This window comes from Globicephala melas, chromosome 8, assembly GCF_963455315.2.
Source record: "Globicephala melas chromosome 8, mGloMel1.2, whole genome shotgun sequence".
NCBI lineage: Eukaryota > Metazoa > Chordata > Mammalia > Artiodactyla > Delphinidae > Globicephala > Globicephala melas.
Genome location: NC_083321.1, coordinates 93,953,822 through 93,978,279, shown reverse-complemented (window position 1 = coordinate 93,978,279; position 24,458 = coordinate 93,953,822). Strand labels below are relative to the sequence as shown.

Sequence of the window (24,458 nt, the reverse complement as noted above, 5' to 3'; positions counted from 1 at the left end):
ATCCCTTGGGCCACAACTAAGACCCAGCGCAACCAAAAAAAAAATTAAATAAATATTTAAAAGAGAGCTAGTTTTCTTGTACCAAAGACTTAACAATATATATTTCAGGTTTCCAAATGCTGTTTAAGATGTCAGTGTCCTGTGCTGGTACTTCCGGTTCAGCAGCTCTTCCTGCTGTCCTCACTCACCTGACTCTGGAGGTGGAGGCTGCTTTTTCTTGGGCTCACTAGGAGTGGTCTTGGGGACTTCTTTTCTCGGTGGTGCTGTGCTGGGGGGCTGTAGGGGGATGGCTGGTGCCGGCTGGGAGACCTGCTTGCTGGACTTCCTGGAAGAGGGTGTGGCCACTTGTTTGGCCTCAGCTCCTGGGGTGGAGGCATTCCCTTCCTCACTCTTGTCCTCCGGAGGCTTCCGCGGAGGTGGCTCACTGTTGCTTTTCTTGGGGGCGGGATCCTCTCTTGCTGACGGGGTAGACTTCTGACTAGAGTCCGCCAAGCTCTTCACAACACTGCTCTCTTTGCTCTCTTTCTTTTCACTGGTCTTAGACTTTTTCTCTTTCTTCTTCACAGCTGGGGGTGGGGGGGAAATGCAAGATTATTTTTCTGTGAGAAAATTTTATTTAAAATATAAGTATAAGAATGTAACAATCTTAGTCTCAGTTTCCTACAGCTAAAGTTGACACTGGAAGACTCAAGAAAGTTAATGCCAAGTTGGCAAGTGAAACAGGTATACTCTTATTACTCTAGGAAATGAAATATAATGTAATTTTTTGTATGAATTAAAAGAAATTTTTCTTATGGAAACATTCAAACATACTCCAAGGTGAAGGGAAGAGTAAAATGAACACTCATGTACCTATCACCCAGCTTCAACAACCAACAGCTCCCTGGGAAACAGCAGTACTTGAAAAAAGGCTAGTATTCTCTTTACACTAGATGTACACAACTATATGACATTAAAGCAGGAAGCATTTGGGGGAAGATCTTTTGACAACACTACCTTTTGCTTGCTTCTGAAGGTAGGCTTTGGAAGGCATCCATTGTAGATTCTGACATTTTCTCATCCTAGAATAATAAGGGATACCATAAAGTAAACTTCATTTAGGAGAGAAGCAATTGAAGCACGTATTAATTCGTCTGCAAGAATCCGTGAACCTTGGGCTTCCCTGGTGGCGCAGTGGTTAAGAACCCACCTGCCAATGCAGCGGACACACGTTAGAGCCCTGGTCCGGGAATATCCCACATGCCGCGGAGCAACTAAGCCCGAGCACCACAACTACTGAGCCTGCGCTCTAGAGCCCACAAGCCACAACTACTGAAGCCCGCGCGCCTAGAGCCTGTGCTCCTCAACAAGAGAAGCCACTGCAATGAGAAGCCCCTGCACCGTGACAGAGTAGCCCCCACTCACCACAACTAGAGAATGCCTGCGCGCAGCAACAAAGACCCAACGCAGCCAAAAATAAATTAATTAATTTAAAAAAATAAAAAAAGAATCCATGAACCTTTACTCAGGTTCATTTTGAGAGTTGAAAAAAGGACTGCTCATTATTTAAATTCAAGCCTTTAAATCCTTTGATCAGCAATTTCACCTACCTTGACGATCTAAAAGGAGCAAATATCAAATTATTTTTGAAATGGGACTCAAATGTCTTGCAACCCAGTACTGACTAGCGCCACACACAAAACGATCAGTCGTTATTTCTCGCAGTCAAATCAGTTCTGCTCCCTTATGAGATTATTATTCATATAGTAATCTGAATACAAAATGGACTAAAATTACCCGAGTCCTTTGTCTGCCACTACAATGCTACAGGTCTATCTCAGGGCTTTGAGAGATATTTCTATCCTCAGTTTATTGAAACTCAAAACTTAATTTGAAGTTTAATATTGAACTGAATCCACTGCAACCCCTAAATTTAGTGCCATTTTATCTTGCTATCATGTACATTTTTTTGCTGTTCTGTGAATTGTCTCACTTCTTTCCACTAATGGGACTGAGACAAGATTCTTGCTTAAGGCCAGACTAAACCAAAGCACAGAACTTCTCTGTCTCCTAGAAACTGTCTCCCCTTAAGTAAGTAATGCAGCATTTCTCCCAATTATGTTTTATATAAATCACTTTCATGTTATTCGTTCATTCAGCAAACATCTACGGATAATATCCATTCCTGGTGCCAGGCACTTGATGAGATACTCAACCACCAAAATTTATTTATGCAATTCTCTTGATCCACTTTAAACAAATTATCCCAGAGAGTAGAAAGTGCATCCACAAACTGACTAGAAAAAGGGAAAAAAGGTAGAGTAATCAAAACTTCCAGGGAATTCCCTGGCGGTCCAGTGCTTAGGACTCGGCGCTTTCACTGCCGTGGCCCGGGTTCGATTCCTGGTTGGGGAACTAAGATTCCGCAAGTAGCGTGCGGGGTGGGGGAAGACTTTCATAGGCATGAAAATATGCTGAGAGTTAGCGAGTGGAGAGACTTATATCACCAATATTTCCTGAATGCCATAAAGATAAAGGTAATTTCAGTTGACCTGATAAATAGCAGGCCTAAACTCATTGGTGATTAAGTAGAAACCCTCCAGAGTTGCACTGATATGGCAGCTCTAGACACACGTGGCTATGTGAATTCAAAATTACAGGGAGTTCCTCAGTCACACCAACCATGTTTCAGGTGCTAAACAGCCATACGGCTAACAGCTACCACACCGACCTGAGCAGATACAGAACATTCACAGCGCTGCACCTGAGGATTTCTGATTTAAGCACAGCCCAAACCCAGCACAGCCCAAAATCCAAGCGTACAACTCATCTTGCAACTTGAGGTGACTTGGTACAACCACACTGGGCATTCGGGCGCATTTTCTCTGTGACAAGCGGGACAGTGGCTGAGACCAGCCCCCCAGAGAGACGCGCACTCACTTGCAGCACTGCTTCTTTATGTTGCGGCCACCAAACTTGGGCTTGTCCAAGCAGTTAGTGCACACACCACAGTCCTCAGGCACCTGGCAGCCGGGACACTGTCCACACCGCCTTGACCGCCGTCCCTTCTTTACTGGAGGTTCCTGCGGCGCCTTGTTTCTGGTGACGGGTTTAATTGGTTTGATGGGCGGAGCAAGAGGTTCGGCGTCTTCTGAGCCAGCAATCGATGACTTGTCTGTTAAAGAAATGTGGCATTAGCTCTGACAGAGTATCTGGCTCCTTCCTGGGAGCAGAGGGGAGATTCTCAAAATCTACTGATGTTAGTATATACATTCAAACGTTGTTTTAATTGAAACTCCAAAAATCAAATTCATTACAATAAAAATATTCATATGCAGAACAGAGAGCCTGTTTTAAATAATTAAATGTTTAAAAATGCCTATAACTTGCAGTTTGATGAAAGCAGAAATCCAAACAATGAAAACAAAATACAGTGTAACCGAAAGTCAAGAACAGGAATTGAGGGAGTTCCCTGGTGACCTAGTTGTTAGGATTTGGCACTTTCACTGCAGGGGCCCGGGTTCGATCCCTGGTTGGGGAACATCCTGAAAGCCACGCAGCGTGGCCAAAATACAAAAAATAATTAATTAATGTTTTTAAAAAAAGAAAATATGATTACAAAAAAAGAAAGTAAAGAAAGCATTAAAAAAAAAAAAAGAATACGAATTGAATGCTTCTGAAGACTCTCTAAACCTCTAAATTTCATCTGAGCAGTCACCCATGAGAACGTGCCTCACAGACCTAAAACCACAGGGCCCCCAGCTGCTGTGCTCTGAAATCCAGGGGTACAGAGGCCACAATTACCACAGAGGTTGCTCTCAGGCAGTGACAAGCATGGCAGGGATACTAGGGTAGGCCTGTTCCAGGGAGACACGAGACTCCTCTGACAGTCAATGTTTGCTCAAGGGCTCCCTGACAGCCTTGCCGAGCTTTCTCACACTGCACGGCATCCAGGAAGATTCTGCCCAGCCTTCCTTCCCACTCTCCTTCACTAGGGTCAGACTTACAGAGCAGTCTGACAGCTCTCCCAGCCCTTCCTGACTCCCTCCCCATTTTCTCTCTCAGGCATTTCCTCTAATAACACCCTTACATATTTAATCCCCCCGCCCTCCGCCATCTGGTTTTTGGAGGACCCAGCCTAACATATAATGCTATGAAGAGCCTACTGGGCACTCCCAGGATGATCAGCAAACAAACCCAGTGTCTGCTCAGACCTCAAGGTTGACATCCCCGACCTACCATCATTTCCCATGGAAGACAAAATCTTTTCTCGTTCTTCCCAAGGTAAGGCACTCAGGGTGGGCATGTCATCAGGAAACACAGCTCGTTTTCGGCCAAGGGCAACAGCAGCTCTTCTGCAGACGTGTTTAATCCGGGGTCCTCGCACAGAGGTCTCCGATGAGTCACTTTCTTGACCCTGAGGAGGAGGCAAGCCAAAAACAAACAATAACAACCATATGCGTTGAAAATATAATTGAATGAAGCCAAGGTATAGTTGATTAACTTATAGATTCAACACATACAACTCTAGTTATTCCCAGCTGATAGGCCATATCAATATATAGAAATCACCTACTTCTAAAATTGGCAGACAAGGATTCTAATCAAAAAACAGAAATCAGCTAAGCTTCTATTCCCAATTATACTACTTCTTTAAAATTTTCCTCAAAAAAAAAATCAAGCTTCCAGTCTGCATTATCAAGAAGCTCATTCTCGTGTAAACTGGGCTTATCGAGCCACAGACTATTTCTTATATTTCCCTGATCAACAGAGAAGTAGGGGGAAATAACCTATACATGGAAGTATAAAAGGCCACGGCTCCAAACAGAAATGTCTCACACTTTGAAGAGCCACGGCTCCTACCACTAGGAGGTTAACCAAAAACATCCAAAATGGTGTCGGAAATAAGTCTCATCATATTCCTGCTAGACCTCTCAACTGGCAGAATTACTAAATGTAAATGTGGCCCTACGCTGAATAACATTAAAACCTAAGTTTGTGGTCATCTTAACCTAACTTGACATGTTGGTATAAACACGCATCTACTACATGACGATGTTTAAAAACAATCTAAAGATTGGCAGGTTTTCTCAGAAAAGACCAGTGCCTAGCTCGCTTTGTTAATTAAAAAAAAGAAAAAAAAAAAGCTCTTCTTTACAAAAATCTGTTTGTCATCATCTTAACTAACTGAATTGTACAGCTTTTCTGTATCACAACTTGAGGCTAAGTGCTTCTCATATGTATTCTGCAGATACCTATTTTCTATTGGTCTGATCACTCACAGCTCAGAGGAAGAGATTCCCCCCGTCCCTGTTTCCTATAGGAAACAACAGTAAAACAATCTGACTGCAAAAATGCATCTTCAAAATTAAGTCACAGATTCCATTACACCAAACCCATTAAGTACAAAACAACTCAGCGTTCAGGGTAATGTGGCCCCACGTACCTTTCAGTCTTGGTTCACCGCTTTCCTACACGTACCAGTCCAGCTATCCCCGTTCCTCAAGTATGCTTTATACTTTTCTATCTCTACCCTACACTGTTTCCTCTCCTTAAAAATTTCTCCCCTATCATTTTCTACCTATCAAAATCCTACCCGTCCGTAAAGGACCACTGCGAATGCCACCATCTTTTCCTGATTCCCATACCTGGATCTAACTGAAACACTCAGCCTAAAACTTGCTCCTAGACGGGGCTCGAGAAACTGTTGATTTTAATGGGCAAGATGGAAAAGAGTACCTGTGCTTTGGGCTGGTCAGTTTGTTTAAGACTCTTACTCTTCTCAATCTTGCAGAGCTGGGCTTTGGCCTTTTTTAGGAGGCTGGCAACCCTCTTGTCAGTCATTGGAAGCTTGTCTGCCTGAGCCAACATGGAGCCTATGGAGGAAGTGGAATGTTTAACAGTGCTAGATGAAGGAGTGGAAAGGCAGAGGGTTTTCTCCTTCTCCAGGGATGGGGCAGTTGGGCCGAGGTCCAAGTTGGTTTTTTCCAGATTTCCTCTCCCTTTCTTTATAAGTATTTTGGTTTTGACAGCTGTTGTATCCCCAAGAGTCACAGAAGCAATATCAGTCCCAGAATCAAGTGATGAAGACTTCTTCCGCCCGGTTGCTTTTTTGGCAGAAGATGAAGTGGCCACATCTTCACCAACAACCTTCTCTTTGGAAACCCTACCCACAGGATACAAAGCAGAGCTACTCTGAATTTCTGATCCCTTTTTCCTTTTCTCTTTCCTGGACTCCCGCTTATTCTCTTTCTCTCTCTCCCGGTCTCTCTCTCTACTCTTGTCCTTCTCCACGCTCTTGTCAGCATCTCGCTCTTTGGACAGCTCCTCAGGGGCTTTGTCTTTATTTCTCCCTCTCTCAGTCTGAGAGCCTGGGGTAAACCAAGGGAAGAGAGGAGTGGGACTACTGGACGAAAATGGCTCTGCCGGAGCACTAGTCTGCTTCCTTGGTCTCTGGTTTTTCTCTGCAGATTCCCCAGACTGAGTCAGGGAGTGAGAAGGAAAAGTAAAAGTTGGGTTTAAGGCACTAGTGGCAAGAGGACTAACAGAAATGCTTAACGAGGAAGAGACAGAAGACGGTGGGGTGAGAGGTGACAGCTCAGAAGTGCTAAGCCTTCCACTTCTTGTCCTCATGGAGTGAGAAGGAGATCTTGGTTCCGATCGAATAGGGCTAAACACTTTTCTTTTCCTTTTCCTGTTAGATACTCCTGAAGAAGATGTTCCAGCAGAAGTTCGATTACTAGGCAAGGTTACAGACTCAAATATCCTAGAGTGAGCCTCACTTGGAGTAAATCGTGGAGCTCTCAGAAGAGGGCTCCTTTTGTGCATATCAAACCTTGTTCCAGAATGGAGTGGCGAAAACAATCGGGCTGAAGCAGCAGTACCAGATGTAGAAAACCCGGACGCGAAGCCGACATCCTCAGGAGTCAGTGGAGGGGGGCGGAAATTATCAAATATTGGTTTGCGAATAAGACCTTCTTTGGCATACTTTGCTGAGGAAAAGTACTGTGGCTCTGACCTAGAGTGCTTTAAAGAAGTCCACCTAAATGTCGGTTCTCGCAAAATAGATTTTCGCTTCCCTTGCATGGGAGCGGCAGAAGTAGGCAAAAATGGTGATGCTAAAGGGATGGTTGGAGGCATGAGCCAAGGTGTGTGGTCAGAGATACTGGAGGCTGGCTGCAGCGGGGGCGGTGGAGTAAGCAGGGGTGGAGGTGGCGAGGAAGAGGTCTGCTGCTGGGGGGCACTTTGTAGGGTGGACAACTTTTTCGTCGTTCTAGATCCAAAACTTCTCTCTGACACTGAATACCTTCTGCTTCTCCTGTCATTACTATCGTTTTCTGGGGACTGGGAAATAGGCAGTGGAGTGTGAACTTCGGGGGTATCGCTCCGCTCTTCAGGAAGTACCTGAATCTCCTCAGAGGCCTGAGAATCTGTGGAGGTATCAACACTGGGGCTACTGGACCGGGAGGAGTCTGAAGACATCTGAGAGGAGTGCTGAGAAGCTGCACTTGATTTTTCGGAAGATCCACAGGACGTGGCACTGAATCTACTATTCGGTGTAGACTCTAGTCGGGCAATTTTAATTGGAGGGTCATAATCCTCATCCTCTATGAACCGCCGAGGAGTTTTAATGATCCTCGAGGAGATGGCACTGACAACAGGCATAATGAACTGTCGGATGTTTTTGACCTGTGTCTTCACCTTTCTTCCTTGCAGCTGAGCTGCTTCTTTCTCAATTTTCTTTTGAGCCCCCTTTTTTGCCCTCTGCAAGAGCTGCTTAGCAATTGTTGCATCTGTCCTTTTAGAAGAAGGAATAATCCTAACCGGCTTAATCCTTCGAGGGCTTTGTCTGACTACTGTCTTATCTTCTTTTGTGAGTGGAGGTGTTCCTTCCTTGTCTTTCCGGACCTTCTGGGGCTTTTCCAGTTCAGAGTTAATGAGGAGACCTGAAGGGGTCTTTATCCTTTCTGTTGATGGAGGCCTTCCTCGCCGGCGTACAATCTGTACCCCCTTCCTTCCTATTTGAAGCTTCCCTGTCTTAAACTTTGACTTGAGAGGAGAGAGTTTACCTGCTCTTAATTTTTTAATCTTTGTGGCTTGCTGAAATGTAGCAGAAGGTGTTCGTTTCATTTTCTTCAGGCTATCTTCTTTGTTTCCCTTTGGTAACTCTGAAATGTCCTTTCCATGCGTTATTTTGAGTTTTACTCCAGGGAAGGTGGGAGGTCTTCCTCTCTTCTTTTCTATACTTTTAGAATCTTTCTTCTTGATCTTATCTCCAGATTTGGTCTCTGATTTATTTAGAGGGGAGAACACAGATGGGTCTGAGAGGAGAGCTGAATTTCGGTCAGAGCCACTTCTAGGTCTCCCGCGAGGTTTTCGAGGACTAGTTTTAACTGTGTATAGAAATTAAACAATGAAGAGCATATATTTAGCTTTATAGTTTAGGTCTTAACTAAGCTGAATATAATTTAGCACAAGCCATTCTGTACTGAACTCTACCTGGGTCTAATCAGTCAATAAAACATCTTAATTGTGCTTAGTTTCTTTTCACCAAAAACCTGCCTCAAAGAAATCAAGTAAATAACATCCTACCTAAAAGAACACTTAACTACCTTTTTGATAGAAAAACTAAGATAATAAGAGGTTTTCAACTGAGCAATTAATATATAAAACTAATTTTCCTACAACTTTGGGTGAACAAGAAGGTTTTTTCTGAATTAAAAAAAGGTGTGTTTTAAAAAAATCTGTATGAGCTTTTCCATATTGTAGCCACCAAGAGTTAATATCTGAGAACACATTTATAGTAAGTCATCCCATTTTTTAAACTCAGAATTTTGGCTTTAATAAATCTGAACAAGGTGCTCTTCAGTCAACAACATACCAACTCCTATAGGCTACAATAATATACCAACCCTATAGGCAGCTCAGCTCCCTATATTTTCAATCTGCTTTGCCAAAGTAAGTTTAAAAAGTTTCACTGGGGCTTCCCTGGTGGCACAGTGGTTGAGAGTCTGCCTGCCGATGCAGGGGACGCGGGTTCGTGCCCCGGTCCGGGAGGATCCCACATGCCGTGGAGCGGCTGGGCCCGTGAGCCATGGCCGCGGAGCCTGCGCGTCCGGAGCCTGTGCTCCGCAACGGGAGAGGCCACAACAGTGAGAGGCCCACGTACCGAAAAAAAAAAAAAAAAGTTTCACTGAAAAGAAAAACATTCATTCATGAGACATCAGAATAAGATCACTGAACTCCGTGGTAGGTGAACTAATCAGTGAAATGACATGAGATGTCCATTAATCTATTCCCCTACCTACAGGTTCTTGAACTAGTTAGTCTCAAATTACAAAAAAGATTTAACCATAATTGATGTCAAGAGCAAACTGACAATTTAAATCAGATTTCTTCTATTCTAAATAAAAGGAATTTGCCAACTTATACATCAGCTCAATTTGCTGCTTATCAAGAGACTTCAGAAAAACCACTGTTTTCTAAAATTCTCTTTTTTTGTTTTTCTTTTTTGGCCATGCTGCACAGCTTGTGGGATCTCAGTTCCCTGACCGGGGATTGAACCCAGGCCCCAGCACTGAAAGCAGTGAAAGCCTGGAATCCTAACCACTAGACCACCTGGGAACTCCCTAAAATTCTTTGTATAGTCTGTACTTTCTTTTCTTTTTAAAGATGTATTCTTTGTTATTGAAGTATAATTGACATACAATACATATTAGTTCCAGGTGTACAACATAGTGATTTGATTTATATACACCACAGCTTGATCACCACATATAGTCTGTACTTTCTAAATGTATTATGAGTTGCCTCCTCTATCATATCATCTCTTCTCTCGTGACTTTTCAGTGCTTTATATGACTCAACATTCTTCTGAGATTAAAACCTCCCCTAAGAGGCACCAGAAGAGATTTATGCCATTATGATGAACATTTTAGACTATGGAACCAGCTTTCTAACAGAACAGAAATCAACAAAGGTCTTATTGTTGAGCTTTCTAAATATAAATGCTTTCCTCACCAATTAACTTGAAACCTCTCTTAATAGATTAAGATTCACAAATCTGTTCTCAATATATACTAATTACAACGAAAGTAATGGACTAGAAGACAGCAGAGAAACAGTTTCATTTCTTAATAAAGTATACACAGATGGTTTAAAAAAACAAACAAAAAACAACATTTAAGGTACACTGACAGCCAAGAAACAAACTTGAGGAAACCATCAAGAAAGGGTTGTGAATTAACAAAATAAACTCCTACCCAGAAGTACATCACAAGATTCCTTACAATCTTGGTAGACTTGAAGCTGGCTACTCATAGGTCTTTATTAATTCTGAAAACCTCTTCTATCCATCTTTTAAAAAAAGCTCTTGGTGGACAGGGAGAAAAAGCAGAATAGAGAAGAGTCCTGCTCTGCTAACTTCCATAATCCACAACACATTCAAAGAACTCACAAATCAGTCAGAAGTAAACTGCTCATCATGTCTTTTCTGGGCCTCATTTTATTATCTATAAATGAAGGGTTAGACCAGACAATCTCTAACATCACCTGATACGAAGTTTTAAGATTTCATCACATCTTAAAGAGAATATTGCTACTGTCTAAATGGCACAGATACTGGAATACTACTGGCTAAGTCCTCTCAACTAGAATGGCAATACCACCACCACTTGGGAAAGGAAAAATTGTCAACTTATGTGTTTGAGTTAGATTACTATATAATATATGATGACTCAAATGAAATGCAAATGCTAACAAACATCACAAACTATGTCAAGGACCAAAAGCACAGCTAACAACATCATATTTAACTAGACTGTCTATGCACATAAAATCAAAGACAACCATACAAGAAGTCAGAATGGCAGCGCAGATGGGGAATGTTTTTTTCATCAAAAGATCTATAGCCCTCTCCTATACAGAACAATTCTGCAAGCCATTAAATGTTATTTCCACTGAGGATCATCTTGCAGGAAACTGCTGTTAAGTCTAGAATTTCAAGACATTCTAGATATATTCTTATTGAGAACAATGACAAATATTGCTAATAAATGGAAATACCCATGTCGTTTTTATTTTCTTTATTTTAACAGTTTTTCAAGGATCAGATAAAATAGTTTCATACAGTGCCAACATTTTGTTTTTAGTTCTTTGACAATAGTAGACCAAATTTCATCTGTAAAAAACAATGGCCAAATTATTTCCAAAGTCATATTTACTGCCACACAGTTCAAAATGTGTAAATGTCAGGATGCTGCTCTCAGTAGGTAACCTTCAATTTGCCTACCAGGTTTTGCAAGCATTCCATGGAAATCCAGCCCCCATGCCTCTGGTGGTTCCCATAGAGAAGCATTATCAAGGATAAACCAAAAGCGGCCTGACAGAGAGAGGTCCCTTAAAGAGGTCTAGCTCATAAGCCATTTCCTACTTAGTGTGAGGGAAAGGGAAGGAGGCACCCAAAAAACCCCAGTATTTAAGACCACCCTTTACATGCAAAGAAGGCAAGGGGAAGTCACCAGTCCCTTAACAAACAAAACGTAAAGATGCCATGCATTTAACTGGCCATACCTGAAGGAGACCTTGTGGGACTTCGTACTCTGACTTCTTCATCTGAGCCAAAACCTAAGAACTGCTCATCCTATAACAAAGGAAAATTATTTTAAAATCAGGAAAAAAACAACAAAAAAAACATGAATCTGAACATATCCCAGAGAAATGCCCAGAGGAGACACAAATGAATTTGGAAAATTTAGCCTCTATGTATTACTCATCATCATTCACATGGATATTATTATAAAATAACTTAATACTGAAATAAATGGACCCAGCCATATGGCTTCATTACAGACAATAGGAGCTGTGTAGTAATTGAACAATGCATTGATAAGTCACCTTTGGTGCACAGTACATAGGGGACAGTCCTAAATTTCAAACTATAGATACAGCCCAAAACAATTAAAGAATGACTTTAATTCAAGTAAGCAAATCAGTACAATGGCAGAAATATACAGCCCCAATAAAACAAATACCTTTTCAACAGGTAGTTAAGTCTACAGACACATAAGGAATAATCTACAATATCATAATCTCTTGTCTACTAAATATTAATAGAGACTGAAATTGCCATTATCGTCAGTTCCTTAACTCAGGAATTGACATTTAGATGTGATTTCTATACATTTGAGATCCAGAGATTCTCAACATGCATTTTATGGCATCATTTTTAAATGCCCTGTGATAAGAGACTTAATGGTGGGCAGCAGCATTTGTGAAAGGGATGATGAATTGACTACACCAATTCAAGAATGCATCCAAGAATAACTGAAGGAACCATCTTATTTTCAGTCATACTGAGAAAAGGCAAAAACTTCTCTTTACCTCTAACTTTTAACCTGCCTTTTGAGAAAATACTAAGGATTTAAACGATTTTGAACAAATTGTCAAGAAATATGGTCTATTTAAACAACCTGATTAATAGAAATTCACCGATTCAGAAGCTAAGAGTTTTCTACAAAGAGATAAGAATTTCAGATGCCAGAAACAAAATCCACATAAAATAAGAACAAAATAAGGAATTATAGACAGATTTTCTTGTACCTCCAATTTATACTGATAATCCCCAAACTAAGTTCCAACAGTTAAAGCCCCCCAATTGTAGAGGGGGCCACTTCATCCTCTCGTTTGTCGGCACGCGCCACCACTGAAGAGAGGGAAGGGCTTGTCTGAGGTCTCAATTCTTTTATTTATTGGAGCGTTTTAAGGAATAAATGAAATAATTTATGTAAGTTATGTAATTTATGTAAAATCATTCATAAAACTATAATGTGGTATCCATATTGTAGTTATTATTGATGTGGTTTTAGAAGCTGAAGTTCTGAAGGGCCAAATGACTTGCCCAAGATCATACAGTTATTTGCAAATAACTTCCTACCATAATGGCTACAATCTAAAACTATAAATAAATATGTAAAGGAATCCAATAAGTCACCTACAGTACAAAATACCCAATTCTTTCAGCTACTATTAAAGTAACATGACACCCATTTTCAAATCCTTAAAGTTTCTGATTTAATTCATTCTTTCCCTGCATTATCCTTATGGAACAACTGCTAATCTATGCATTTCACAAAGACATCTGAGGATTTCCTAACGCTTGCCAGGGGACTACATTGCTAAATGCATAAGTTCTATGCTCCAAGTGTTGCAATGAGAGAGTTCTAGCAACTATACATACAATAGCCAACAGGTAAAGTAACCAACAGCTGAAGTAATGAAAAATGTTTAATCTTTAAAAGAAACATAAGAGATCCACATTGCTATGTTTATTATCAGCAACCTTAGTGAGTCACTTTTCTATATTTCTAACTTTCACAATATGTAGCTGTACAACCCTAATTCAGTGTGCTCCAAAAGAGTACTACTGAGCTGTCAAGCAGTAATTTAACTAACTCTGCCAATGTTTAAAGTTTCCAAGTACTTTCCAAAATGACAGAAGGCATTAACTCTTTCTTCGTGGTCTTGTAGTTGGAATAAGAAAAGAATGACTTGACTTCCACCCAAGAGCTTTCTTTTCACTTCAAATATAGACTGACTTCTTGAAGCATGCTTAAAAAAATAAGCACCCATTGTTTAAACAATCCAGACAGTTTAGCCAAAAACAAAAGCCATCATTGTTATGTTAAAGAGTTCTGGTCAGCTAACTCTGAACTTCCAATTCCACGTAAAAGTCCCCCAAAATCTAAGGAAAATCAAGCTGAGAAAGCACTGGGGGAAAAAATGCTGCAAGAAGGCGCTACAAATGAAGTCCTTTTTGCCTCTCCTGTCGCTCTCATCACCCCCTTTAAACACACGGGGTTCCTGGAAGATGCAGTAAACAAGGTAACAGTGCTTAGCTTCCCAGGGATTTAGGCTTGCCTAGAAATCAAAAGACTAAGTCAAAATGTCTACCAAAAAAGGTAACAAGAGAAGCTGCAATTAAATCCATGTTTGGCACTATGGCATCATAAGCCTGGACACTCGTGAAGAGAGGAAACAGAAGACCCCACGCTACACAGGATGAAGTATTCCTGGAAACTGGGCCCAAACAGCCATCCATACTTTTCCTTTCACTCTGGCTTCCTCTGATGAGCACAGCACTCCAAGACAAACTATAGGCAAGAGGCAACAAACCTATTCCTTCTGGATAATGATGTCACTAGATCGTCAAGATTTTACCCTTTTCTTACCTCCAAAGATAGAAAAATATCCTTGCCGAGTTGAGCACCATAAAATACTGTTGGACCATATTTAGCTTCTGGAGATTAGGAATGCAATGAAGCTAATGTTGTTTCCCAAGTGAAAGCTAATTCTAAAATAATACATGTGTGGAATTTCTTTATTATCCCTACCCCTACCTCTAGGGGTTATTTGAGAACTTCCAAACATACGTTTACTAGCAAATTCTACGTTACCCATAAACATCTTAACATTTGATTTTTATTTTAATGACAGAATTTTAATCCTTTAGTGGCTATTATATTTGTGATGAAGCAACAGGAATATGTTTTCCACAAGTGAATCTAAGTGAACCCAAAGTATTACAGACAATGATGTTTACAGATAAAATGTAATGACGAAGGTATTTTAGAAAAATACATGAAGTTCTGTATTTCAAGGAATTATGTACTGCTAGGACAACTCTGCAAACAAAACACTATTTCTTTTACTTGTCCATTCATTCAAAAACCATTTATATGCTATCTGTTCCCAATGCAAAGGTAAGTAGTAAGACATGATCCTGCTCCCAAGAAGTAGCTAAAGCACACAGGCAGGTGCACAATCTCAGCCTTCCTTTAGAAAGCCAAAATCCCTTAAAAAGTCGGTGAAGGATAAATTACTACGTAATTCATATTCTGGAATAAAAAACTGGCTTAAATCTTGGAATAGTTCATTCTTCCACTTGTATTTGTATTAGGTTCATGGAGAAATAGTCAACAAATCTCAAAATTCTTCCAAAGGATGGCAATGTCTATCTCCATGCCTCAGTATTGTACTAGGCACCACTCCAGCATTAGAAATCTGAGAGAGTTTAAGTAATCGAGACCTAAATCATCTGCAGTGATTAGATGCGACACAGTTCCTAGTAATACCAGTGATCTGATAAACTTGCAACTGAGAAAGTCAATGCCTTTTCCTTCCTACCCCCAACTAAAATAGATTTTAGCTCCTCCCGTAAGTTCTTCCCAATTTAGTCAGAGCAGAAACCATTCACCTGGAGTTCTTCACCTCCCAATCTAATGTGGAGGTTCCAAAGCTATTTTGAAAACTCTTCTATTAAACAAGCTTGGCCACACCTGGCCTTTGATGAATAAGGCCTAGGATAACCTCTCATAACCTTCTTTCTTTTCTAGCAAAAGACTCAGCACTTCAGAGCACTGAATTAGATGGTAAGTACCTTAGCATTCTTCTGTCTCCAAAATGGTTAGTCTTTAGAGTTAAAAAAAAAAAATCAAATTTCTTCACCTACAGAGGTTTATTGATGAATCAACTGAAAATAACATCAAAAACCATAGACAGTATCAAAAGCACCCGATACATAATTGTTTGAAATTCTTTGTTTTGAAGGCTTATAATTTTTGGTATCATCATATATGGTTCCATCATATGAGGAGGCCACAGAACTAAGAAAATTACTAAGAACAACTAAAGAAGACGAAGAAGCATCAAGGAGGCATATTGTGCATCTCAGTAGCTCTAGTTAAAGAAGAGTAACACTTCTCCTTTGGGAATTTATTCCAGTTAGCTACACTGCTGCTGGCACATTTCTCTGAGTGTCTATCGCTACAAGCTCTAAAATAACAAGGGCTTGGGAATTCCCTGGTGGTTCAGTGGTTAGGACTCTGTGCTTTCACTGCTAAGGGCCTGCATTCGATCTCTGGTTGGGGAACTAAGATCCCACAAGCTGGGCAGTGTGGCCAAAAAGATAAATAAATTTAAAAAATAAAATACCAAGGTCTTAGCGCTGCATTTTAAAGACATACATAATCACCAGTACTTAATTAGCATAATGGATAAAGAATGTGTTTACAAGTCTGTCTCCTTCTCTAGAGCACTCACTCTTTAAAGACAGGGAAAGTTTACTTATTCATTGTTGTATTTTAGTATCTGGCACAAATTTAGAGTAATAAATGTTTGTAAAATGAAAATAAAGGAAATGCAGTACGCTGTTTAAAAAACATTACGTGGTAATAGCACAGTAGCATAAAATACTGGTGCACTCAAAAGAATTAGACAATAAGATTCTTCTTTTAAGAATTCATAGGGAGGGGTCTTCCCTGGTGGCACAGTGGTTAAGAATCCACCTGCCAGTGCAGGGGACATGGATTTGAGCCCTGGTCCAGGAAGATCCCATGTGCTACGGAGCAACTAAGCCTGTGCACCACAACTACTGAGCCCACGTGCCACAACTACTGAAGCCAGCACGCCTAGAACCCGTGCTCCGCAACAAGAGAAGCCTGGCAATGAGAAGCCCACACACTGCAACCAAGAGTAGCCTCTGCTCGCAGCAACTAGAGAAAGCCCTGGCACAGCAATGAAGACCCAACACAGCCAAAAATAAATTAATTAATTAATTTTAAAAAAACCACAAAAACTAATGGAATGCAGTGTGTTTCCTGCTATGCCAGAGGAATACACATGCCAGAGAAATGAATATGGAAGCACAGCAGAAAGGTGACTAACCCAGTCAAGGAGAAAGAGTCAGGAAAGCCACTGCAGAAAGGGTGAAAGCCTACTCAAACTTCTAAAGGATGGTAAATTAGGGTTGAAGGGAGATATTTCAGGCAGAAAGAATAACACATACAAAGGCACAGAGATACAAAAGAGCATGGCATGGAGTGAAATTACAGACAGTTCAGTAGGGCTGAGGCCCTAGCTGATGTGGGAAAGGAGCATAAGATATTGAGGAGGAAAAAAGGCAGAGGCAGATCATGAAAGGCCTTAAATGCCTTTCTGAGTTTGAAGTTTATCTTCAAGGAAGTGTGGGCCTCATCCTGAGGGCTACAGCTCATCAGTAACACTTTCGGGCAGGAGAGAAGCATGATTAGATTTATATTTTCAAAAGATCACTATGACAGCAGTGGGGAAGTAGAGACTGCCTTTAAAACCAGAGGCAGTAAGAACAGCTATAAAATGACTGCAGTGGCAATGGGGATTAAGGAAAAGGGCAGATTCCATAGACAGTTAGGAGGCAAAATGAACAAGGTTTCAATATAAAGGGTTCAGGGGATGGAAAGAATCAGTAAAGACTTGCAGGTGTTGGGCTTAGGTTGATTAGGTTTATGGTGATATATTTATAAGACTGGGAAAAAAGAAAGAAGAGAGGTTTCTAGGAGCAGGAGGGAAATCAGTTTAGAAGCATGAATTTGAAATGTCTGTCCAAGTTGTAAGATACAATGATCTGGAGAAAGCGTATCTGATTCAATGAATTTATGAATGCTGAAACTGTGTATATAAACAGTCACCCAGGGAGAGAATACAGAGAGAAAAAGAGGATACACGGCAGATCCCCAGGGAATACCCACACTTCACGTACAGGGGAAAGGGACGCTAAGGGGGGAGATAGAGATGGAATGGCCAAGGAGACAGATCATGTATCTAAGTACAGAACAGTCAAGGGAAGAATACGCATCAAGAGATGGCCAAGTTGGGGAGGGATACAAAAGGATTTTGTACAGAGGATACCAAAACTGGGAGGTCACCTATGACCTTACCAAGGTCAACTTCAAGGCAGTGTTAGAGGCAGGAGGAACCAAAGCACAGTGGGTCAAGGTGTGATTAAAAAGTGACAAAAATGGAAGTCAGTATAGACCACTCTTTTGGAAAAACTCAATTCCATGGGAAAGGACACGATGGGCACAACGTAAGGAAAGATGTGCCTGGGGGGATTACTTATTTGTTTGTTTGTTTGTTTATTGGCCGCACCGCACAGCACGTGGGATCTTAGTTTCCCCCCACTGTGGAGTCTTAACCACTGGACAGCCAGGGAAGTCCAGGACTACTTTTTTTTTTTTTTTTTTTGCGGTACGCAGGCCTCTCACTGTTGTGGCTTCTCCCATTGCGGAGCACAGGCTCCGGACGCGCAGGCTCAGCGGCCGTGGCTCACGGGCCCAGCCGCTCCACGGCATGTGGGATCCTCCCGGACCGGGGCACGAACCCGTGTACCCTGCATCGGCAGGCGGACTCTCAACCACTGCGCCACCAGGGAAGCCCCAGGACTACTTTTTGAGTTGAATGTGTTTACATGCTGAAAGAGAACACAGCAGCCAGGAAGAGACTGAAAATTCTCAACAGCAAATCGCTAATAAATGGGAAAGGGATGGGGAGGAGGGGTTGGCACTGAAAGAGAATGAAGACAAAGTGCAACGGAAGGGAGCTCTCTATCAGAAAAGGGGCTAAGCGTGCATTTAGCTGCAGACAAGTTGATAGGCAGGAGTTAAGCTTAGAGAGTTTGCTGAAATCACAGGCAAAACTCTGTTTATATGGGCATCTGCCAGACGAGAGACACAGATTTCTTCAGATTCTCAAAGAAAAAAAGCAGCCCACAACCTACAAAAGTTTTTTAGACCGTAGCTCTAAAGGAAATAAATCATGGACAACGGCTGATTAAGAATAAATGGGAGGGCTTCCCTGGTGGCGCGGTGGTTAAGAATCCGCCTGCCAGTGCGGGGGACACAGGTTCGAGCCCTGGTCTGGGAAGATCCCACATGCCGCGGAGCAACTAAGCCCGTGCGCCACAACTACTGAGCCTGTGCTCTAGAGCCCGCGAGCCAAAACTACTGAGCCCACATGCCACAACTACTGAAGCCCGCGTGCCTAGAGCCCATGCTCCGCAACTAGAGAAGCCACCGCACTGCAACAACGAGTAGCCCCGCTCACCGCAACTAGAGAAAACCCGCGTGCAGCAACGAAGACCGAACGCAGCCAAAATAAATAAATTATTTATTTTTAAAAAAAGAATTAAAAAAATAAATAAATAAATGGGAGGGAGGGACTTCCCTGGTGGTCCAGCGGTTAAGACTCCACGCTCCCAGTGTAGGGGGCCCAAGTTTGATCCCTGGTCAGGGAATTAGATCCCGCATGCCACAACTAAAGATCCCCACAGAGATCCCGCATGCTGCAACAAAGATCCCCAGTGCCACAACTAAGACCCGGTGCAGCCAAATCAATCAATCAATCAATCGATCAATATTTTTTTAAAAAAAGAATAAATGGGAGGGGGTAATGGGGAGAAGTGGGAAACCAGATGCAAAAATTGATAAAAATTGATTTGTTTGGAAAGGGGTAGCCACAGCAGGGCCAAGATCAAAGACAAAGTATCAGAACCTTGTTAATTCTAGGATGGTATGGTCAAAGCTCATCCAATACGCAGCAGGAGCTACCTTTGGGTCTCGAATGTAGACAAGGCATAACTCTGAAGTTTGAAGTTTATTCTAGATACATACATATGAAATTAGAGTAGGAAAGAGACTGAATAACTGGAGAGCAGATAGCAGCCTACAGCCAAAATTCAAATGGGACTGGCATTCAATCACTCCAGCAAGTATTTACTGAGTGTTGCCAGGCACTGTTTTAGACTACACAGGTGAAGAACTGACAGAATTCCTGCCCCATGAGAAAATAACCATGTAACAAATAAAGAACGCAATGAGGGCGTGAAGGATTGATGGGGGTTACCTGTGAGGGCTGTTTTCACTAGGGTGGTCAGAAAAGGCTTCTGACCTTGGCAAACTGTGGGCCACAGGCCAAATCTGGACTGCCACCTGGTTTGTTCAGTCCATGAACTAAGAATGGTTTTTAACATTTTTAAATGGTTAAAAAAATCCAAAGAAGAATATTTTATGCACATGAAAGTTATAAGAAATTCAAATTTCAGTGTGCATAAATAAAGTTTTATTGGCACACAGCCCCATGTGTCATCATTTCTGTATTGTCTATGGCTGCTCCTGGACCACAACAGCAGGGGGGAGTCGTTGCGACAGAGACCATCTGGCCCTTTGCAGAAAAAAGTGGCTGAACCCAGATTTAGACCTAAATGATGAGAAAAAGACAGACATATAAAGATCTAGGTGGCATAGTATTCTAGCTAGATAGTAAGTGCAAAGGCCCAGAGACAGCAACGAGCATGGCATGTATGACAGACCAAAAGGCCAGTGTGGCCGTGCAGCAGAATGAGTGAGATGAGAAGAGGTGGTGCTGGAAGAAGCAGACCTGACCAGAGGCCAGATCATGTACGGCTTTGCCAGACAGGGTAAGAAATCTGGATTTATCCAAGCAGTGGGGAGAAGGGAGATGCGGGAGAGATACCAACATGTTTAAAGTGAGGGAATGGTAAGATCTGACTGATTTACACATGGAATCTACAGTTGCTCTGTGAAGAACAAACTTCACTGAGGTAAGAACACAAGCAGGGAGATAAGGGAATAGTCCAACCAAAAGATTATAATGGGCAAGTGTGGGGTTTTGGTAGGAGAATTAATAAGAGGAAGTTGGATTTAAGGTATTCTGGAGGTAGTACAGACAGAATTTGCTGATGGGTTATTTGGAATGTGAATATAGAGAGAAATCAAGGATAACTCTCAAATTTTAGGCCTGAGCTATTGGGTAAAGGGCAGAGTCATTCTGAAACAAGGAGAAAGGAGAAAATCAAGACTTTCTGGACATGGGAAGTGTAAGATACCTACTAAATATTCAAGTGCTTCAATGCATATCTGTTTCCTTGTCTGGGAATAGCAGTGGCTACCTCAGCAGGTGGGCAAGATTAGGTGAGATGATACATGAGAAGCACTGAGAATACTGCCTGACCCACAACACTCGATAAACACTCAACATGCTTATTATTATTACGCAAATGGAACGTCAAATAGGCAGCTGGAAATACAAGCCTGGGACTCAAAGAAGTAGTCAAGGTTTAGAGACAAAGATTTAGGAGTCCTCAGCATACAGATGAGGCCTGGATGAGGTCACCGAGGACAAGTGCACAGATAGAGAAGGTGGCCAAAGGCAGACTCTTAGGTGACGCCAGCATTCAGGGGAGTTAAGCAGAGGAAGGAAGCCATACAGAATACTGAAAATTAATAACCAATGAGTTAAGAAAAAAGCAGATGAGTGTAGTGTTACAGAATCCAAGAAAAGAGTGTTTCAAGAAGGGAGTGGTCACCTGGTTCAAATGCTGCCCAAAGGTTGAACAGGAGGAGGACTGAGAATTATCTATTCAATCTGGCAAGAGAGAGGCCCTTGAGGATTTTGATAAGAGCAATTTCCTAGAGTCATGGGGATAAAAGCCCAATTGCAGGGGTTGAGGAGTGGCTGAGAGGTGAGAAAGTGGCACCTGCAATTACATACTGCACTTTCAAGGAGTTCTGTTGTGAAAGGGAGCAGAAAATTGGGTAGTAGCTGGGGGAGGACCTGGGGTCAAGGGTTTTTTAAAACAAGGATTATATTAAGACAGTTTTATATGTTGATGAGAGAGAAACTGGTGATGCAGGAGAGAGGGGGAATAACTGCAGGAATGACCCTGAGTAGATGAGAGGGGATGGAATCCAGAGTACAAGTGGAGAGTGGCACTTCTTCAGTTGTAGAAGGCAGTAAAGGATGTGCTAGTGCTTAAGTTCCCTTTTAACAGGAAGGGGAAAGCTATTAAATACCCTGGGAGTGGGCTTCCCTGGTGGCGCAGTGCTTGAGAGTCCGCCTGCCAATGCAGGGGACGCGGGTTCGTGCCCCGGTCCGGGAAGATCCCACATGCCGCGGAGCGGCTGGGCCCGTGAGCCATGGCCGCTGAGCCTGCGCATCCAGAGCCTGTGCTCCGCAACGGGAGAGGCCACAACCGTGAGAGGCCCGCGTACCGCAAAAAAAAAAAAAAAATACCCTGGGCGTACTTTAAATATCTTGATTCATATCTTGATTCACATATTACACCTGGTATAACTGACTCTCAAGAATCAGTAAATCAGTAAATGAAGACTACTATTTGAATTGCTCCCAAGAACAGTTCTGTTAATATTAGTTTTGAGAGCTTTCTTTGGCCTTCAAATTACCAACTTCCAAAGTATCTTGCAAGGTATTATAATTTTAGTATTTATATTCATGCTATATTTTAAGCCGAGCTCAGTAAAGAGAAATCAGACAGTAAGTTCCATGAGGGAAGGGGGGAAGGGACCTGTTCAATGCTAATGCCCCAATACTTGGTCATCTGCCTGGTACATAAAAGATGTTCTTTGAAAAACAGATTAGATTTCCAGTCACCGTTTCTTACTCTGTAGAGTGCTATGTTTATGAATGCCATTTAGGAGGAAGATGAGCCTCTTCGCAAGCAGTTTTTCACCATTTGTAAAAGAAAAAAAGATAGTGACACCTGTAAATCATTTCCAAAAAGTGAATTTAACAATGGTGTTTTTGAATTTATAAGAAGGGAAAAGAATAAAATACTCAAGCATAGTCAATTACACAGATATCAGGAGACAAACTTCTTAAGCCAAGATGGTTTCTGAAATCCAAGCAGTCTAGAAATGTACACAGTTACTGAACTGACATCATAGTCTCTTGTCAACAGAATGGCAGGGACAGGGCCAAGGCCAGATTCTCTCTGGCTACTGGTGCCTCAAAGAGAACTGTGGCTGTTTGAATGCAAAACAGATAGGAAGAGATTTACACTGTTTTAAATATGATCTCTGCCTGATACTGAGAAATGTTAACCCCCAAAGCCACCTAGGATTAAAGAGTGCAAAGACAGTAACACAATGTTCTTCAATAACAATAGTTGGTAAAATTTTCACCCACACAAGAATGAAATTGTTTTCAAATATTTAATTCAATTCTACCTAGCAACTCTCACCTAAGAAATACAAATGATACCCACTTTGTAATTAAAGAAAGAAGTAGTTCCTCATCCTCACTCCATTATCAACAAGAGCAAGAAGCAAAGATGCTCAAAACAGCTAAACAAATGAGACAGGTGAACTCCACCCATCCTGCTCCGGAAAAAGAGGTCGACAAAAAGAAGCTCATTGTCTTAAAAAAAAAAAAAAAAAAGGCAAAATGAATGCACTACATCAGATAGTAAGCTATACAGATTCTTGGCAATGCCCCAAATCACTTCACACGACCTTAAAAAACAAACAAACAAACAAAAATCAGGACTTCCAAACTCCTAGGTTCCAAGTCTGAACTGGTTTATCTACTTGCTGAAGCAAAAGAAATAAGCCCACTTATATACTGTAGAAATTAAATTAATCAGCACAATGACAGGGTTTATTCGTCTCTGTTTAACAGGCAAGTACCACAAAATGACCAGATCCACTTGAATAGGCTGGAAAAATTAAACAAACACCAACACTGTTTTCAGAGATGGTTCTTTTTATTACAAGAGGTTTTGGTCCTCCATATGCCAACTTTCAGCAGTTAACTTCATTTTGAGCTATATGTTCATTCAACTACAAGTTTCTATTATAAAATTTGTAGTTCTTTCTTCCAGCTTGTTCTGATCTTGCTGCAAAAGTCAGGTTGCATCTTTCCTTCTGGGCTGTCGAATGATCAACAGCAACTAAAGTAACATTGAGAAATTCACAACTTTCTTTCCTCTAAAGGTAAAAAGAGTTATCTCTCCAAAAAGCCAGTTTTCTGAAGGAGCAAAGTGAAGTTACATGACAAAAGTAAATAATCCCTTTGGCAAAACAACAAAGCTACTAAGTCAGCCAACACAATTTTGACCTAACATTTTTGAGGAATTAATGTACAATATATGAGTTGGGAAGTTGTGTTCTTACTAACTTAAAAAACCAACTGACTCTTCTGACTACTACATCATATTTGGAAGTTTCATCACCACATTCTGAGAAGCACACATTAGGTGGCATTAACTTACTTAAAAAAAAAAGTCCCTGGTATTTTATTAGTCAACACTGGAATCTCTCAAGTAGAATAAAGAATCAGGAGAGGGCCTCTCTGGTGGCGCGGTGGTTGGGAGTCTGCCTGCCGATGCGGGGGACGTGGGTTCGTGCCCCAGTCCGGGGGGATGCCGCGTGCCGCGGAGCGGCTGGGCCCGTGGACCGTGGCCGCTGGGCCTGCGTGTCCGGAGCCTGCGCCCCACAACGGGGGAGGCCGCGGCGGTGGGAGGCCCGCGTACCGAAAAAAAAAAAAAAGAATCATGAGAATTATTCTTTGCCGTTTTATAATCTTTTGTTTTCTGAATTTCTACTTGTATGAGGAGCAATTGAAAGTTACGGGAAAAGGGGCTTCCCTGGTGGCGCAGTGGTTAAGAATCCACCTGCCAGGGCTTCCCTGGTGGCGCAGTGGTTAAGACTCCGCCTGCCAAAGCAGGGGACACGGGTTCGATCCCTGGTCCAGGAAGATCCCACATGCCGCAGAGCAACTAAGCCCATGTGCCACAACTACTGAGCCTGTGCTCTAGAGCCCGTGAGCCACAACTACTGAGCCTGCAT

At 41.8% G+C, this 24,458-nt stretch overlaps 1 protein-coding gene across 3 annotated transcripts in view; it reads right to left on the bottom strand.

Moving 5' to 3' along the window:
* The window catches only part of KMT2A (lysine methyltransferase 2A), a 75,892-nt gene that overhangs the window by 38,362 nt on the left and 13,072 nt on the right, over positions 1-24,458 (bottom strand). For all 3 annotated transcript variants that reach the window (XM_060304135.1, XM_060304137.1, XM_060304136.1), the window contains exons 2-7: positions 11,551-11,620; positions 5,719-8,372; positions 4,219-4,396; positions 2,920-3,154; positions 997-1,061; positions 189-566 (exon numbers count right to left, since the gene is read on the bottom strand). In XM_060304135.1, the coding sequence (XP_060160118.1) occupies positions 189-566; positions 997-1,061; positions 2,920-3,154; positions 4,219-4,396; positions 5,719-8,372; positions 11,551-11,620 (3,580 nt within the window). The remainder of the gene's footprint in view (positions 1-188; positions 567-996; positions 1,062-2,919; positions 3,155-4,218; positions 4,397-5,718; positions 8,373-11,550; positions 11,621-24,458) is intronic.